Below are 18,872 nucleotides of genomic sequence, written 5' to 3' on the forward strand. Positions count from 1 at the left end.
TGACTTGCTTTTATGCTCCAAAACTAAATTAGACTAGGTAGCAAAAGGACTTCCACTTTGTCTGAAGGTTATTTCAGAGAGGCTACTGAAGAAACAGGAATAGGGTCTCCTTTAAGTATTTATGTCCCACACCCAGTTGAGTCTCTTCTAAACTCTCACCACATTCAGCACAATTCTGAAAGCCAACAAACTTCTTATGAAGTAATGTTGCTTTCTGCACCTCGCACCACCTTGGTTTGATGTAATAACATTAATCTTGTAACCTTGCTTCCAGCATCACAGGAAGAAAACAACTACGACTGCGTTTTGTTGACAGATTATCTTCTTGCTCCCTGGAATGACTTACAAGGAGCCCCGTTGATAAGGCTGATCTAATTAGATTTACAGATGGTTCCTACTTAAGGGACGAGCAGGGACGTTACAGAGCTGGAGATGTAATCACATCCGTAGAGGATATAACTGAAAGCTTTTATTTATCAGAAAAAAAGTCAGCACAACAAGCCGAGTGAATTGCCTTAACTCTAGCTTGTCAACTAGCTGAAGACCAGGTGACAAATATTTATAATGATGGTCGCTATTCTTTTGGAATGGCACAAAACTTTGGAATGCTATGAAAACAATGAGGTTTTTAACCTCTTCAGGACAACCTGTAAAAACTAAAAGAAAAGACAGGTTGCAGGGCTTCCCTGGTGGCGCAGTGGTTGAGAGTCCGCCTGCCGATGCAGGGGACACGGGTTCGTGCCCCGGTCTGGGAAGATTCCACATGCCGCGGAGCGGTTGGGCCCTTGAGTCATGGCCGCTGAGCCTGCGCGTCCGGAGCCTGTGCTCTGCAACGGGAGAGGCCACAACGGTGAGAGGCCCGCATACCGCAAAAAAAAAAAAAAAAAAAAAAAGACAGGTTGCAGAGTTATTAACTGTTATACAAGTGCCAAAACAGTTAGCAATTACCAAGACAACAGGGCATTCCAAATCTGACACTAGGGAAGCTAAAAGAAACAGCTTGCTGTTGCTGCAGCCCAACAAGCAGCTTTAAATATTCATCCTGTTCAGCCTCGAGAATGCTCACCGTTAACCCTGCTAACCCAGTAAAAGGTTTCTTTCTACAGGCTCAAGAAATTGCCACTACAGAAGGGAAATGGACATGGCAAGAAAAGGGGGGAATTTTGACCCCACCACGCATATATGGTTTAGACCTGATGAAACAAAACAAAACAAAACTTATAGTGTCTAGTGAAGCCGAACTGCCGTTACTCCAGCATGTACATTCTTTTTTTTTTAATAAATTTATTTATTTTTGGCTGCGTTGGGTCTTTCTTGCTGCACAAGGGCTTTCTCTAGTTGTAGCGAGCAGGAGCTACCCTCTTGGTTGCAGTGCGCAGGCTTCTCATTGTGGTGGCTTCTCTTTGTTGCGGAGCATGGGCTCTAGGCACGCGGGTGCAGTAGTTGTGGCTCACGGGCTCTAGAGCGCAGGCTCAGTAGTTGTGGCGCATGGACTTAGTTACTCTGCAGCATGTGGGAGCTTCCCGGACCAGGGCTCGAACCCGTGTCCCCTGCATTGGCAGGCGGATTCTTAACCACAGCACCACCAGGGAAGCCTCCCCAGCATGTACATTCTTTAATCCATTGGGTATCTGAGAAAATGGTTTTCTGGGAAAACAATATTTTGGAAACTTTCACCCACAATGATTCAAAGGAAATATATTACATTATTACCAGGGTCTTATTAAGACACTTTAAAAAAAATTAGTAACTACCTTTACAGCAAATTCCCAAGAAATGAAAAGGATCATAAATTAAAACCTAGAGATTTTGTTTATTGGAAAGGACATCAAATAAAAGATTCTTTGCAGCCACAATGGGAAGAACCTTATCAGGTATTAGTAACTAATCCATGCACAGCCAAACTGAAAGACATTAATTCATAATTCACATCTCTCATTTTAAAAAGCCTCCTCCACCTGAATGGACTTTGACCCCTGTTTCTACACCTGGCTTCAACTAAGACAAGCATCACCAAGCTAGGGGGAGAAGAAGATGACAACAGTAGGAGACAACTGACTGGTCTATTCCCATCCTCCAAAGATTCTAAGCTGCTTCATCTCCATCCTCAGCATCTAGGGTTTCCAGCTTTCCATTAGAATTGCTATATCCTATTCCTTAGGAAGGTAGGTGCATCCCCTGATCCTCAAATCTGGCCCAGTATTTCTTCTAAACCAAATGTCTATTTTCTAAGAGACAGAAGGAAAACCAAATTTAGCTCACTCCATTATTTACAAGCCCAAAGTGATCATCACATGAGCTGATGACTCAAACAACCCATCCTGGCTTTCAGGGCTCTCCAATTCTGAGAGGTACTACCTTGGACTCACTCTCCAGGATGATTCAACTATTTGTCCTAAGACCAGCTCTAACAGCGATCCAAATATACTAGCCGTTTTTACAAAGACATCCTGGTTGATCTCACTTTGCCCAACTCCTGCTGGTCACCTTTACCTCTATTTCTGCCTTAGCTTGTTTCCTGAACTTCTGACATATTTCCTGTTCTCAGCACCAAGGCTCCACTATGCAAAATTGCACTGATATGTCACACTGACCTGACCACCAGTATACTTCCTTAGGTACAGTTTTATGTTCACCCTTTTGCTCAATCTGCCGCTCCACTTAATTTTTCTTTCTGCTAAAGCTTTGGTCATGTTTGAGGAAAGCTAGGACAGCTCATACTGTATTTATTTCTAAAACTACCCGTCTATTAAATCCATGAGTTCATATCAAAATATCCAATTTCAATCAAGCACTATAGGGTTCATCCTAGTTTTCTCTTTCCACATATGTATTCCCCTTCTCCCACAGTGTGAAACCAGACTTTCACTGAACTTATTATTTCTGCTTATTTGATAAACTCCCCTGTATGCAACCAGCCTCTCAACCTCACCACCACCCCTCCCATGCTTGGATGCCCACGTCACGCCACTTAGGTGCCTACAAGCTCCACCGAGCCACCACCCACACACACACCCATCCTGGAGGACAGAGCAAATAATCAAACCGAAAAGGATCTTCTCAAGCCTCAAAATCTAGTGGAAATTGCCCAGCTGGATTTCAGAGTTGCTTGGAACTTGTGACCCCTTTATTCTTTTCAATTTTTCCCTTTTGGAATGGGAATGTATATCCTAGGCTTGTCCTATCTGTCCTATCATTGTGCTTTGGAAGCAGATCTGGTTTCACAGCCTCATAGCTGAAGGGGAATTTTACCTCAGAATGCCTCACACCTGAAGCACCTATACCTGATTTAGAGGATATTTAGACGAGAGTTTGGACTTGGAACTGATGCTGGAGTGGTTAAGATTTGAGAGCTGTTGTAATGGGCTGAATGTATTTTGCATGCTAGAAGGACGTGCATTTGGGGGCCCAGAGGAAGGAGTTTTGAGGCTGAACTGTATGCCTCCAAATTCACATGTTGAAGATGTAATTTATTTGGACAGAGGGTCCAAATAAAGAGGTAATTAAGTTAAAATGAGGTCATAATGGTGGGCCCTAATCCAATATGACTGGTGTCATTATAAGAAGAAGAAATTCGCCACAGACATGCACAGAGGGAAGACCATGTGAAGACACAGGGAGAAGACAGCCATCTGCAAGCCAAGGAGAAAGGCCTCCGAAGAAACCAACCAACTGATAAATTTATGAATCATAAATATTTCTTATATATTTATCAAAATAAATAATGATAATAATGGATTTTGACTTATTGAGTAAAATAGAAAACCTTGATCTCAAATTTCTAGCACCTTGATCTCAGAATTGTGAGAAAGTACATTTCTATTGTTTAAGCCAGCCAGTTTCTATTGTTACGGCAGCCCTAGCAAATTAATACACTCAGCCTAACTCTTGAAGCGACTCTGCAGCAGGAAACTGGAATGCTTTCATTTCAGGTTGTTAGAAGCTCTTACATGGTAACAAGGGCATATTGTGTTGTATATAATGTTGGGGAACTAGATATCTGCCAGGTCAAAGCCACGACAGGAGAATTATTAGCTCGTCACCTAGCAAGTGAACGACACGAGTTCAGCTGTACGAGGTATTCCACAGCCTTCAAAACAAAAAAAAGTTAAAGGGCTTTTGGAGGCCTATGACTCCCAGCAGTTTTCTTCACTAGTTAAAGTTGATTATTCAAAAAAAGGCATGTTTTGTTAGGAGTTGGCAATGATAGTAGCATATGAAAAAAAATAAAATCTCAATAAAATATTAGCAGATAGAATCCAGAAATATATAGAAAATATATATCATGACCGAATAGCATGTATCCCATGGAAGCAAAATTGGTTTAGCATTTTGATGGGGTTCAGGGTAGGCTGCCCCAAGATGTGCCACTCTGGCATGCTGAAAAGGCTCAGGAAGAACCTTTGAACCTTCCCCTATTTATTGTCTAAAAGAATTTATGATAGAAGACCTGTCTGAGGAAGGAGTCAACACCATGGATACTATAGTAAAGTATGAACTAGGTGTGGTAGACAGGGAGGAACCTACCAAGGCTAGTTAGATCAAAGTCCTATCTGTGTTCCGCTGTCCCTAGATGGCCTAGCAAACATATGCTTACCAAATATTAATTCTTTTCATCTTCCTGTGAATGCCTTATGTCCCTCTGAAGTCCCAGACCCCTACCTCCTTCTCTCCAGTCCAGAATAATAAATATACCTCATCTTGCCTTACTGCCTTTGGAATTCTTTATGCTTATGAGGGTTCCCTGTATATATGTAATAAATTTGATTTTCTCCTGTTAATCTGCCTTATGTCATTTTAATTGCCATTCAAAAGAACTAAGAGGAAAAAGAGGGGGAAATTCCCTTCTCCCACAATTCAAAACCCCATCAATTAAACCCATCACATTAACAGAGTAAACCTGAAAAATCTCAATAGAGGCAGAGAAAAATTTGACAAGGTCCAATATCTATTCATGATAAAAACTTCCAGTAAACTAGGAATAGAAAAGAACTTCCTCAATCTGACAAACAGTATCAATGAAATGATAATGAAAATCAGTGAAAAAACTACAGCTAGCATCAGACTTTATGAAAGGCTGTTTTCCCCCTAAGATCAAGAACTTGGCAAAGGTGTGTGTTCTCACCACTTCTATTCAACATTGTACTGCTGAAGGTCCTAGCCAATACAGTAAAGCATGAAACAGAAATAAAGGAAGAAGTAAGTTGAAAAGGAAGAAGTAAAACTGTCCTATTTACAGACAACCAATTGTGGACAGAGACGATTCTAAGGGTTCTATAAAAAACTACTAGAACTAAAAAGTGAATTGAGCAAGGTCGCAGGATTAATGACCAATATCCAAAGAGCAATTGTATTTCTATATGTTAGCAATAAACAACTGGAAAACAGAATTTTTAAAATGCTACTTGAAATACCATCCCCCCAAAATGCATATAAAATACATAAGATTAAATTTAACAGAAGATATGTAATATCTGCACACTGAAAACTATAAAAGATTGCTGAAAGAAATAAAAGAAGACTAAATAAATGGAGAGATCAACCCTGTTTGTGGACTAAAAGATTTAATATTGCTTAGGTATCAATTATCTCCAAATTACACTATAGATTCAATTTAATCCCAATAAAAATCTCAGTATTTGTTTAGCAAAATGGACAAGCTGATTTTTAAAGTTATATGGAAATGCAAAGGATTTAGAATAACCAAAATAAGCTTAAAACATAAATTTGGAGAACTTAAGCTACCTTACTTCAAGACTTACTAATTAGCTACAGCAACTGAGACAATATGATATTGGCATAAGGATAGACAAATAGATCAAAAGAACAGAATAGAGAGTCTAAAAAGAGACCCAGACTAATACAAGGCAATGCAATGAAGAAAGAAGGGTAATTTCAACAAACGGTGATAGAACAAATGGATGAAACTAGAGGTATGATTCATCCTTTGGCAAAATTCCTTTCTATGAACACGTGAAACTACAAAACAAATTATCTGCTTCAAAATACACTGGTGAGACCAGCATTCCTGTTCCAAAAGAAGGGGTCACATGGGTCCCAGGTGAGTCTGAGACCTGGCAGGGAAAATTCCATTAGACTTTAAGGCTCAAGAATAATTCTCTTTAGCTTGAGGCTCTGTTCTCTAGGCCCATCAGGGTGGCAGCTGAGCAACTCAGCCCTAGGCAGCAGCCATGACCCCTCTGGAAACAAGGAGGAGAGAGCCCTGCCCCACCCTAACACATACACACACATGCACCCCACCTACAAAAACTAATTAAAGATGAATCATGGATGTAAATACTTGAGCTATATATCTACACTATCTATACTAACTATAAAGCTTAGTTCTTAGAAGAAAACATTGGAGGATAGCTCCATGACCTTAGGGTAGATAAAGATTTCATAGGCTACTTAAAACAATAACCATAAAATTTAAACATAATAAATTGGACTTCATCAAAATTAAAATTTTCTGCTAATCAAAGGCATCATTTTAAAAATGAAAAAGCAAGCCAAAACAGAGAGAAAACATTCACCATGCATGGATTTGATAAAAGACTTGTATACAGAATATATAAGTACTCCTACAAATAAATGTATATATAAGAAATCACCTGATTAATAGCAAGCAAAAGACTTAAACAGACCCTTCATGAGAGATATCTGAAAAGCTTATAAGATACACATTTTTTTAAAAATCAACATCATTAGTCACTAGGAAAATCCACACCCATTGGAACGGCTAAAAGTAAAAAGATTGACAACACTAAATGCTGACAAGGATGTAGAGCAATTAGAAACCACACAAATTTGTAGTATCAGAGTGTAAAAAGAGTAAAAACCATTTTGGAGAACTGTTTGCCAACTTCTTATAAAGTTAAGCATATACTTACTATATGACTCCAAAATTCTGCTCTTAGAAAAATAATATATGTCTACAGAGAGACTTGTTTGAGAATGTTCATAGCAACTTTATTTGTAGTAGTCAAAACTGAAAATGTAAATATCCATCAACAGGTGAATTGAAAAATAATCTGTGGTATATTCATATGATGGAATGATATACATGGATAGATCTCAAAATACAAAGTTGTGTGAAAGAAGTTAGACACAAATAGTAAATACTGTGTGAATCCAATTATATAAACTTTGAGAACATGCAAACTAATTAATGATTACTTAAATTAAACCAGTGTTTGCCTCTGGGAGGGGGATTGGCTGCAAAAGGACTCTAAGAACTTTCTGGGAAGATAGAAATATTCTATATCTTGCCTGAGGTAGTAGTTAAACAAGTGTCAACATTTGTCAAAATTCATGGAGCTGTATATTTAAAATATGCATTTCACTGTATACAAATTATACATCAATTTAAAAACATGACTTGGGGGGAAACACTTGAAGAAGGTCTAGAAATGGATGGTCAACTTTTATTCAGTGAATAGAGCATCAGCAAGCATAATATAAAAATTACTTTGTATTTGGTTATGACAAATAATTCTTACCTGACCATTTTACCTACTTAATTGTACAAGCCCTGGCCAATATCAAGAGTAGCTGGCATTTGCTGAGAATATACCGATTTCTCTGAAGAACCTAGGGGCAGGACAGGAATAAAGACGCAGACTAGAGAATGGAGTTGAGGACACGGGGAGGGGGAAGGGTAAGCTGGGACAAAGTGAGAGAGTGGCCTGGACATATATACACTACCGAATGTAAAATAGATAGCTCGTGGGAAGCAGCCGCATAGCACAGGGAGATCAGCTCGGTGCTTTGAGACCACCTAGAGGGGTGGGGTAGGGAGGGTGGAGGGTGGGAGGGAGATACAAGAGGGAGGAGATATGGGGATATATGTATATGTATAGCAGATTCACTTTGTTATAAAGCAAAAACTAACACACCATTGTAAAGCAATTATACTCCAATAAAGATGTTTAAAAAGAGAGAATATACCAATTTCGAAACACAGAGCCGAAACATGGAAATCTGCTAGTAAATGAAAGCTGTCTTAGAAGTGAATCTGGTTGAAGACAATCCACAATAAAATAATCTGTTTAGCATACAAAAAAGAACAATAGGTTGCTAGGGTACTTGGATTTTAATAATTCTGGCTCTGTCACCCTTCTATAATAGCTCAGATATTCTGCAAAATACACTCTGTAATACAGTTCAGTGAATACCTATCACCGTGTCTAGCACTGAGGGAACGGTGGATAAATATTCCATAAATGAAGTCCTCTACTACTTACACACAAAAGTGTTATATGAAGACAAAGAAGAGACACCTAAATCAGCTTGAAGAATGAGAGCAAGTTTCCACAAAAATGTCAACTGATGCTTCAAAGAATACAGCGGTGGGGGGCACACCACTCAGTGTATCTGCTCCGACCATGCCACTGAATCAACCTTCCTCTTTGCCACCCTTCTCCATCCCTACCCACCACCAAAGAGGCTATATGTATTTAGTAATTGATAAATATTATTATTTTTTGATGATCATAACTGAAAACAGTATATATTATTATTCGATTACTTTAATTAAAAATCAGTAGTGATGCGTTCATTCACCTTTTCAACCTTCATTGAAAGCCTGCTGTGCTTCTGGCACTCTGCAAGGCACTGAGGTTACCACAGTTGAGAAGGCATTGTCCCTGTCGTCTAGAAAAGTGAGCTTTCAACTCCTGGCTTCAGGCTGCTGACGGAGTCCTAGAAGGTCAGCAGCTCGTAGACATCAGGTTGCCCCAGGTCGCAAGAGGAGCATTTCCAGCAGGCTCTAGCCCCTGGGTCTCAAGCTTGTTTTCTTCCCGCCGTGCAAAAGCATCAGCACCAAGCGGGAAGCAATTCCCGCTTCAGCCGCAAAGTTGCGGTCTGCAGCCGACCGGGCCTCGCGGTGACTTAGGCTCGAGGTTCCACTTAGGGGCGCTCTCGTCTGGCTCGCGCGCCGCACTTCTCCACAGGCGGAACCATCTGACTGTGTCCCTAGTTTCTGCGGGTTTCGTAATCAGCGGACACCCAGCGATCCGGCTTCCGTGCAGCTTCCGGTTGTTTGCTGGGCCGTGCAGCTTCCGGTTGTTTGCTGGGCCCTGCAACAAACAGGGGACGGACTCAGCTGGGCGCTTGGGGAAGAAACTGACCCCGGCGAGCTGAGGTTTCCTACAGGCGTGTGCGGCCCTCTGCCCCTCCATTGCCGGAGCTCGGGTCTGACCCGGGCAGCGCGCCTGGTGTCCAAGGAAGGCGGGGGAGATGGTCCAGATGGAAACGCAACTGCAGAGCATTTTTGAGGAGGTGGTGGTGAGTGGAACGGCCAGGGATCCAGGACGATGGCTGGGAGAGGGGGTGGCTCGCGGGCAACGACTCAAGAAACCTGGCCCGGGCAACCTCTCCTCCATCTCTTCTTTGTTGTGAAACCGTGTATGTGTGCAACGGTTGAGCAGTTCTCAAACTGCTGTCCAATTCCAAGTTTCCTTTGAAATCCGCAACACCCTTTGTTACAGGCCAAGCAGGCAGGTATTGTTTGTTTCTGCGCGTTGTTGATTAAGGTGACTTGCCCTTGTTGCATTGTATTATTTTCTCGGGCACGCCCCTCCCCCTCCCTTTTTAAAAAAACAAAATTCACGTCGTTTACTTTTTTTTTTTTTAACAGAAAACGGAAATTATAGAAGAGGCTTTCCCTGGGTGAGTATATGCATGGCAGATTTTTCTGTTTTTACCTGAGTGTATCTTTGTAAGATTTTATTTAGGTCTGTTTTGGAGGTTTTTAAGATCCACTATTCTGATTATGTTGAATTACCTTTTTAAAACTAGTGGCAAATAATGCTATTTTTGTTTTTTAGCATGTTTATGGACACCCCTGAAGATGAAAAAACAAAACTAATTAGCTGTCTGGGGGCCTTCAGACAGTTTTGGGGTGGTCTTTCTCAGGTGAGCTCTGCATTTTTAATACACTCAGCTGATGAATTTTGACCCTTTCTTTTTTCACATTTTCTTTGATGTTGCTGTTAAGGTCTTTCTGGGAAAGGAGAAATAAAATTGTCATCATCTTTTATTTGTCAATTCTGATTTCCATTTGTTTCAATTTGTATTCTTCCAGTAGAGAATCTGTATTGAAAAATCAGGTTGACGACAGCACAGTGAGTTGTTTTTATAAATCTCTCCCAAGTTAGATTATATAAAACCATTTTGATCCTATGCTGATTTATTTGGTGTACTTCTAAACAGCTGTGTTAGGGAGTGTAATGGATAAAATTTTCTATTTTTAGGAACTGGAAACTGGCCCAGCATTGATACAAAGATGCCACAATAAGGGTACAAAGATATAATAAAATTGAGGAAAGGAGCAGTAAAACTTAGTAACAGAGAACATTCACCAGAAAATGCAGCCTTGAAAAAGACAAAGTGTGTGATCCTTAAAGAGCTCATAGTCCAGTAGTACCTCATCTTCTCGTGGTGCATTTTGGTAGGAAAATGAGAACTGTTTGCACTTGAGCTGCTGGTGGTTACGACTTGCTACTCAGACATGAATCACAGAGTTTCAATGCATTCGTTTTTTTAAATTTCTTTTACTTTTAATTATTTTTTTTCTTTTTATTTATTTATTTTTTGGCTGCGTTGGGTCTTCATTGCTGCGCGCGGACTTTCTGTAGTTGCGGCGAGCGGGGGCTACTCTTAGTCGCGGTGTGCGGGCTTCTCATTGTGGTGGCTTCTCTTGTTGCAGAGCACGGGCTCTAGGCACGCAGCCTTCAGGAGTTGTGGCACACGCACTCAGTAGTTCTGGCTCGTGAGCTCTAGAGTGCAGGCCCAGTAGTTGTGGCGCACGCACTTATTTGCTCCACGGCTTGTGGGATCTTCCTGGACCAGGGCTCGAACCCGTGTCCCCTGCTTTGGCAGGCAGATTCTTAGCCACTGCGCCACCAGGGAAGCACCCTAATTATCTTTTAATAGATAATATATTCATACGGTACAAAATGCAAAGGGTTGGACCCAATGATGAATCTGCCTTCCATCTTTCTTAGCTTAATTGCTTGTTTCTTTTTCTGTTTGCAAACAGCATTCCCAGTTCATGTTTCCTTCTAGAAGCGTTTTATTTTAATACATTTATTTTATTTATTTATTTTTGGCTGCATTGGGTCTTCATTGCTGCGTGCAGGGTTTTTCTAGTTGCAGTGAGCAGGGGCTACTTTTCGTTGCGGTGCATGGGCTTCTCATTGCAGTTGCTCCTCTTGTTGCAGAGCACGAGCTCTAGGTGCACAGGCTTCAGTATTTGTGGTATGCGGGCTCTAGAGCACAGGCTTAGTAGTTGTGGTGCAGGGGCTTAATTGCTCTGCAGCATGTGGGATCTTCCCCGACCAGGGCTTGAACCCGTGTCTTCTGCATTGGCAGGTGGATTCTTAACCACTGCACCACCAGGGAAGCCCCTAGAAGTGTTTTATGCATAGAATCATTTTTATAGAATGTTCATATGCCGTGTACACCGTTCACTAACACCTTGCTTTTTTCCTCTTAATATTAAATTCTCAAAGTAATTCTACATCAATCCATTAAGAGTTACTTCTGCCTTCCTTTCTTACTTTCTTATAGCAACATAATATTTATTATATGACTGCACCTTCCTTTATTTAACCAGTCTCCTACCAACTGACAGGTTGCTTCTTACCTTTTTTCACTTTAAATAATACTATAATGCACAGTTTTATGCGTGGGACACAGAATAAATTTATAGTGTTGCTGGGTCAGAGGGTATGTCTATGTGTAGTTTTTATAGAAATTGCCTAATAGCTTTCCATAAGGGTTTTACCAATTTATACTCCCGATAGCAATGTGTAAGAGTATCTGTTCCCTAGAGCCTCGTAATAGAATGTTAATCTACTTTTTGATCTTTGAACTTTTTGATCTTTGCCAATCTAAAAACAGGAGAAATTTTATTTCAGTGTGGTTTTATTTTTGCATTTCTCTGAGTGATGTTGAACATCTTTATGACATACTTTAATATTTTAATAATTCGTTAAACATTTTATGAGTTAAGACACAGCCCTTGTCTTCGAAAATTTTATATTCTAATGGAGGAGCTGGGAAGAAAATAAGTATTTCTAAATCAGCATTATATGTTCAACAGTAGAAGTGTGTATCAGGGACAGTGGTAGCACAGAGGAGCAGGACATCTTGAGGATATCCTAGAAGATAATCTGTGATTTGGGTACTACATTTTGGTATCAGATTTAAAGTTTTGCAAGTCTAGAAATTGGATATGTCATTAGATTCATAACTCATTGGGCTCTTAGGGATTAGACTCATGAAATTCTCATGAGGCTGATGTACTAATTCATAGTGGATTTTTCCCCCAGTGACAGGAATATTTATATCTGCCAGTAAGGGCACTGCTTACAATGCCGTACACAATCTTTGCTAGAGTTTTCTATTGATCATGAATATGTTAATAAAATCGTACTCTTTTTGGAGGTGCCATGTAGTAAAAATGGTGGAAGTTTATATAATTGTATGATTTTAAGCTTACTATAACTCAAGTACTAAATCTGAATTTTTTCAGTTTTTTTTTTTAGAATTTGTTTTCATCCATGAATTTATAATGGAGTATATCATTCATAGTCTTGATATACTCCCAGGAACTGTTAGCTATTTGTTAGTTACAAAATGTAAGTTTAGACCTAAAGCATGATCATTTTCTGATTTTCCAGGAATCTCACGAACAGTGCATCCAGTGGATTGTTAAATTCATTCATGGCCAGCATAGTCCTAAAAGAATTTCTTTTCTTTATGACTGCTTAGCAATGGCGGTCGAGACTGGTCTCCTTCCACCCAGGTACGTTTAATGGTGAATATGAGCAATCTAAAGAATTTTCTTTCTTTCTGTCTTTCTTTTATAAATGTATTTATTTTATTTTATTTATTTTAATTTTGCCTGCATTGGGTCTTTGTTACTGTGCGTGGGCTTCCTCTAGTTGCGGTGAGTGGGGGCTACTCTTCGTTGCTGTGCGCGGGCTTCTCATTGCGGTGGCTTCTCTTGCTGCAGAGCACGGGCTCTAGGGCGCCCAGGCTTCAGTAGTTGTGGTGCGTGGGCTCAGTAGTTGTGGCTCGCAGGCTCCATAGTTGTGGCTCATGGGCTCTGGAGCGCAGGCTCAGTAGTTGTGGCGCACGGACTTAGTTGCTCCGCAGCATGTGGGATCTTCCCGGACCAGGGCTCGAACCCGTGTCCCCTGTATTGGCAGGAGGATTCTTAACCACTGCGCCACCAGGGAAGCCCAGAATTTTCTTTTTTATTAATGTTTAGAAATTGGTTGAGGGAATGAAGAAGGAAGTTGGGCTCAACAAGTAATCCTTTGTAATATCTCATTTTTAATTTCTAGGATGCAGTATTCTTAGAGTTGTATACTTACGGTGCTCAAAACCAGGCAGACTTTGCCTTTCAGTCCAGAGACTAAAATCACTCACGTTCATGAGCTTGTTCCAGTTAACTTTTGTTGTTTTTGTTATATTCACTAGTTTGTTTATTGTATTTTTTAGATTCTACATGTAAGTGTTATCATACAGTATTTGTCTTTCTCTGTCTGACTTATTTCACTTAGCACAATACCCTTCAAGTCCATCCATGTTGTTGCAGATGACACAGTTTCATTCTTTTTTTATTGATGAGTAGTATTCCACTGTGTGTGTGTGTGTGTGTGTGTGTGTGTGTGTGTGTGTGTGTGTGTGTGTGTGTATGGCATGTCTTTTTTATCCATTCATCTGTTGAGGGACACTTAGGTTGCTTCCATATCTTGGCAATTGTAAATAATCCTGCTGTGAACATTGGGGTGCATGTATCTTTTCAGTTTAGTGTTTTGGTTTTTTTTGGCTATATACCCAGGAATGGAATTGCTCAGTCGGTTCCAGTTTACTTTTGCTGTGTGGTGAATTACTTCAATACTTTGTGGCTTAAAACAATAATAATCCTTTTATTATTAACATTCACGATTATAGTGCTTGACTGGGCAAGTAGTATGTAGTTTTTTCTCAGGTCTCGTGATTGCAATCGGATAGTGGCTATGACTGGAGTCCTGACAAAGGTTTCCCCATTCATATCTGGTGGATGATACCTGGCTGTCATCTGAGACATCAGCTGGCACTGTTGGCCAGAACCTACATGTGCCTTCTCCATGTAACCTGGACTTTCTCACCGCGTAGTGGAGTCCAAGAGCAAGCATTCATAAGAGGGCTAGGCAGAAGCTTTATCACCTTGCCTTGAAAGTCATACAGCATCCCATTTGCCAGTATTAGGCCTGCCCAGGTTGAGGGGTAGAGAATGACACTGATACTTTTCATGGGAGGAGTATCAATGTCACATTTTAGAAGAGCATGTGGGATCGAAAGTCTTCTTGCAGCCATCTTGGAAAAATACAGTTTGCCACAAACTGGTAAATATTTAACCAATAGCTTTTGGTACATATCTTTCTAGTAAAAATATAATGTAATTAATATTATTTAGTTCTACTTTGTGTTTAGTCTTTCATATAAGTAAAAAATGTAAAATACTATACGTAATTTTTTGAAAGTGTGCTTGAGTAATATGTACCTTTATGAAAAATACTTACTGGGACTTCCCTGGTGGCACAGTGGTTAAGAATCCGCCTGCCAATACAGGGGACATGGGTTCAATCCCTGGTCTGGGAAGATCCCACATGCCACGGAGATCTAAGCCCGTGCGCCACAACTACTGAGCCCATGTGCCTTAGAGCCCGTGCTCTGCAAGAAGAGAAGCCACCGCAATGAGAAGCCTCCTCATCACAACTAGAGAAAACCCGCACACAGCAATGAAGACCCAACGCGGCCAAAAAAAAAAAAAAAAAAAAACCTTACTGTGGCAAATATAATATCCAAAGTACGCAGACCTTGGCTATTAGAGAACTTGCAAAAATTCTGTCTTGTAATTGGAATGGGTATTCCTTTTTTCTAGGATGGTTTGTGAATCCCTGATAAACTCTGACACACTTGAATGGGAAAGAACACAGCTTTGGGCCTTAACATTTAAACTGGTTCGGAAAATAATTGGAGGAGTGGATTACAAGGTATTTTTTTCCTAATTATTCAATATAAAAAGTAATCGTTGTTAGGTGTGATTACTTATTCAGTGTACATATCATAATTTCACATGGGAGAAATGAAGTGGAACCATTTACAAAATCTCCTTTTTTGTTGTATCTCCTGAAGGGATTTAAAATTGCTCAGTGTTTCTCGCAGCTTCTCTGCTCCCCTCCCAACATTCTTAAAAATGCAGGTGGCTGGTAAATTTCTGTGACAAGTAGGGAAGTCACCAGGCAGACTCTGGGTCCCTTCATGCCACAGATCTTAGGATGTTGGGGCCCCTTTCCAATGAAAGCACAGAGCAGGTGTGTATGGAACTGAGAAGAGATGCAGGCATCAACTGATGAAGGGAGCAAGTCCTGCTTCACCTTGACCTCCCTTGGACACATTTCCTTCCTTAACTGGTGTCTTCAGCACTCTGCTCTTGACCAAAAACAACAGCATACAGTCTCTAATTGTGTCTCATAATACATCTCAGGAGCTCCATAGCTGCAGAAGCTTCTCCTTCATTCAAGCCACTTTTGTTATTGTCCTTTTTGAAAGACTTGCCAATACCTGACCCTGTGCTTTATGTCTGTATTTTTGCTAATCTAAAATGACTTAACTGATAAGTATTGGCTTGAATTAATTCTAAGAAGCTTTTTCTGATTATTTTCTCTGTACTTGTACTTCACTTTTCTTAGCATTAATATGTGGTTTTTACCTCCGTACTTATTTGTATGGTGCTTTATAATTGTTTCTAATTTCTTTCATATATATGTTTTGTCTGTCTTTTTTACAAGATTGATCACATTGTTTATACTATGGAATGAAATTTCTTCTCTATGTATCAGATTCTGCTCTGAAATAATGCAACTGGTGATAGATATGGATGACCAGTTAACAGAATGGCCTTATTCGATAAGTTTGAGGGATTAAAGTATGTGATGGATGATGAGAAGGGGGAATAAAGTTAGAACATGCAATGGGAAGGAGTAGAAAAGGTCATCTGCCAGAAAGTTTGTATTATTGTTCATGTTTTCAGAGTATTTTCAAGTTATATTCAAATATATTTCTGTCCGTTAAGCTCAAATTAAACTTTTTGGCCCCTCATAGTAATAGAAACTCTTCTAATGTTGTGATGGTCAAAAAAGCTTAGCAGAGTGTGGAAAGTTTAATTTTTATTTATAAGTGACTTTCTTCGTTCATTCATATTGCAAGCCATCCTTTAGAATCCTGCTTTGGAACATGACACATGTCTTGGGTTAATGTTAGGAGGTTGAATGTTAGCGCTGGTTCAGAAAAAATCAAAAGTGTGACCTTGAGGGTAACATTTTTTTTTCCAAGTGTATAACCTTGAAAACTTTAGATGTTTTAACTAGCACCGGGTACGTTTTTATATTTTAACCTATGACTTTTTTGTTCTATCAGGGTGTTCGAGATCTCTTAAAAGTGATTTTGGAGAAAACCTTAACAATTCCCAATACAGTGAGCTCAGCTGTAGTACAGCAGCTTCTAGCAGCAAGAGAGGTAAACATGTCTGCAATTCATTGATCATATCCTAAAAGAAGTCTAGTTTTACATAGTTCTGTGCTTTTAAAACTTACAGTAGCTTGTAAAACGTTCCATTTCTTTACTTCTACAAAAATCGTGTTTTAAAGGTTCTATTTCAGTTCTGTTGTATTTCAAAGGGAAATTTTATATTTTAATTAATTCATGGTTTTTAACTATGAAAGCAACAATATTGATATTCAAGTATTTTCAACCATTTTAAAACATCAGCCTGCACAACTTAAAAGATCTTTGTGCTTTGTAACTAATGTTGCAAGAATTGTTAGTCTGTTGCCTTCCTACTAGAGTCTACCAATAATTGATGCATTTTCAATGTTTCTTACTATCAGCAGTCATTTTAGTATTTATTAATCTTCATTTTTAGATATTCACATATAAACAAATTTTTTATGCTACAGTTTAAGCCCAGTGAATCCATGAAGTAATATCTCTACTTTTTAATACCATAGTTCTTGTTGTTGCATTTAAGGGGCTTATCTGTGGGACTAGTCAGAATAATAACATCACCCTCTTATTTTTCTTAGGTTATAGCATATATCTTGGAAAGAAATGCTTGTTTATTACCAGCATATTTTGCAGTCACAGAGATCAGGAAATTATATCCTGAGGGAAAACTTCCACACTGGGTAAATTTGATATTTTCTAAAATTTTTAATAGAAAGTTTTATTAAAAATCGTTATATTAATCTGATTTTTTGTGTGCTTATTCTTTTAATGATCACTTTATTCTTAGATAATAATGTGATTTTTTTGTGTGCTTATTCTTTTAACACTTTATCCTTAGATAATACGTAATACGTATTTCTTTCATTTCTCTGCTATCCTGCTGAGACAGTTTATATATTATGTGATGAAATATACATAGCTTCATCGAATAGCTAAGAACATGGTGGTATGACCTGGCTTAATTCAGGAAGAAATGAACTGGTCAGTAATTGTTTGGAAGGAAGCAAAAGAGAACTAACCTTTGAGTAATTCTATGTGCCAGGAATTGTACTAAATCTTTACATATTATCTCATTTTATGTAAATGATTCTTGTATTCAGAGCAATCTTGATTTTATTTTTATACTTTTTTGTTTTGTTTTGTGTCAGTTACTTGGAAACCTGGTATCAGACTTTGTGGACACCTTCAGGCCCACAGCAAGGATCAACTCCATTTGTGGTAGGATTATAATTCAAAATATACTAAATAGTACCTGGTCTTTAGTGATCTGACTATTGAACAAAGTTGATGGATGGTGTCTTATACATGTCTTGGTGACTTGTCATTTTAGTATAACTTTAGGAGCTTAATAATGTCCTTTTACTTGCTTCAGGTACTAAGTGTGTTAAGTAACTGTCTGGACTGGTCTAAGCTTCAGATAGAACCATTCTAGAAGATGTGTTTCCTGGTGATTAGAGGGAACTTTTAGTAGAGCTAGTAAAGCACCATGGAATCTCTAGGCAACTGGAAGTCACAGTAGATCTGCCCCTCGATTATCTGACTCTCTCAGCCCATTCCAATTTACACCTTTGCGCTGTATTTCATTTATTTTGTTTTCCATTTTTTCATGTTTGTTAGATTCTCAGAATTTTCTTTTAAAAATAAGCACGTGATTTGCAGTTTTTGCAGTGCTCATATATATTCCTGAATAATTTCTAGAAATCATGGTGGCCTCAGAACAGCCTGGAATATAGACGTTATTTAGTCAATGATGAAGTTTTTAGCACTTTCTGTGAGTCAGGTGCTATTCTGGACACTGGAAATACAAAAACTAAACAGACACTAGACAGATAATTCTTAGGCTTTTAGTTTTTGTAACTGAGTAGATATTGACATCATTTAATGAATTATGGAAGGATTGAGAAGGATGATGACGAATTTAGTTTAAGTTATGTTGAACTTGAGGTGCGTGTGGGACATCGCAGTGACAGTGTTTATCAGGCATTTGGATACATGAACTGATTGATGGTCATATACTACATCTAAGGCTTCTAGGAGCATCATGTTTAAAGTTACTCAGGTTGACCCTAGATTAAGCGTCTGTAAACTTTTTCTATAAATGGTCATATAACAAATATTTTAGGCTTTGTGGGCTATACAGTCTGCTGCAACTACTCAACTCTGCCATTACAGTGCAAAAGCAACAGTGTTCCAGTACAGCTTTACAAAAACAGGCAGATTTTGTCCATGGATTGTAGCTTGCCGACCTCTGTCCCTGGACAAATGCAACATTTGTGAGTTTAGAAGGCCTGTACAAATTGGTC

At 39.2% G+C, this 18,872-nt stretch overlaps 1 protein-coding gene across 2 annotated transcripts in view; it reads left to right on the plus strand.

Moving 5' to 3' along the window:
• Positions 1-9,105: 9,105 nt before the first annotated feature.
• Positions 9,106-18,872, plus strand: part of MED23 (mediator complex subunit 23) — a 42,320-nt gene continuing 32,553 nt past the window's right edge. For both annotated transcript variants that reach the window (XM_082855678.1, XM_082855679.1), the window contains exons 1-8: positions 9,106-9,288; positions 9,641-9,672; positions 9,831-9,918; positions 12,690-12,814; positions 14,945-15,056; positions 16,483-16,581; positions 17,148-17,249; positions 17,718-17,787. In XM_082855678.1, the coding sequence (XP_082711804.1) occupies positions 9,241-9,288; positions 9,641-9,672; positions 9,831-9,918; positions 12,690-12,814; positions 14,945-15,056; positions 16,483-16,581; positions 17,148-17,249; positions 17,718-17,787 (676 nt within the window). In that variant the 5' untranslated portion in view covers positions 9,106-9,240. The remainder of the gene's footprint in view (positions 9,289-9,640; positions 9,673-9,830; positions 9,919-12,689; positions 12,815-14,944; positions 15,057-16,482; positions 16,582-17,147; positions 17,250-17,717; positions 17,788-18,872) is intronic.

The sequence above is a fragment of the Leucopleurus acutus genome, assembly GCF_964270905.1.
Source record: "Leucopleurus acutus genome assembly, chromosome: 15".
NCBI classification, from domain to species: Eukaryota; Metazoa; Chordata; class Mammalia; order Artiodactyla; family Delphinidae; genus Leucopleurus; species Leucopleurus acutus.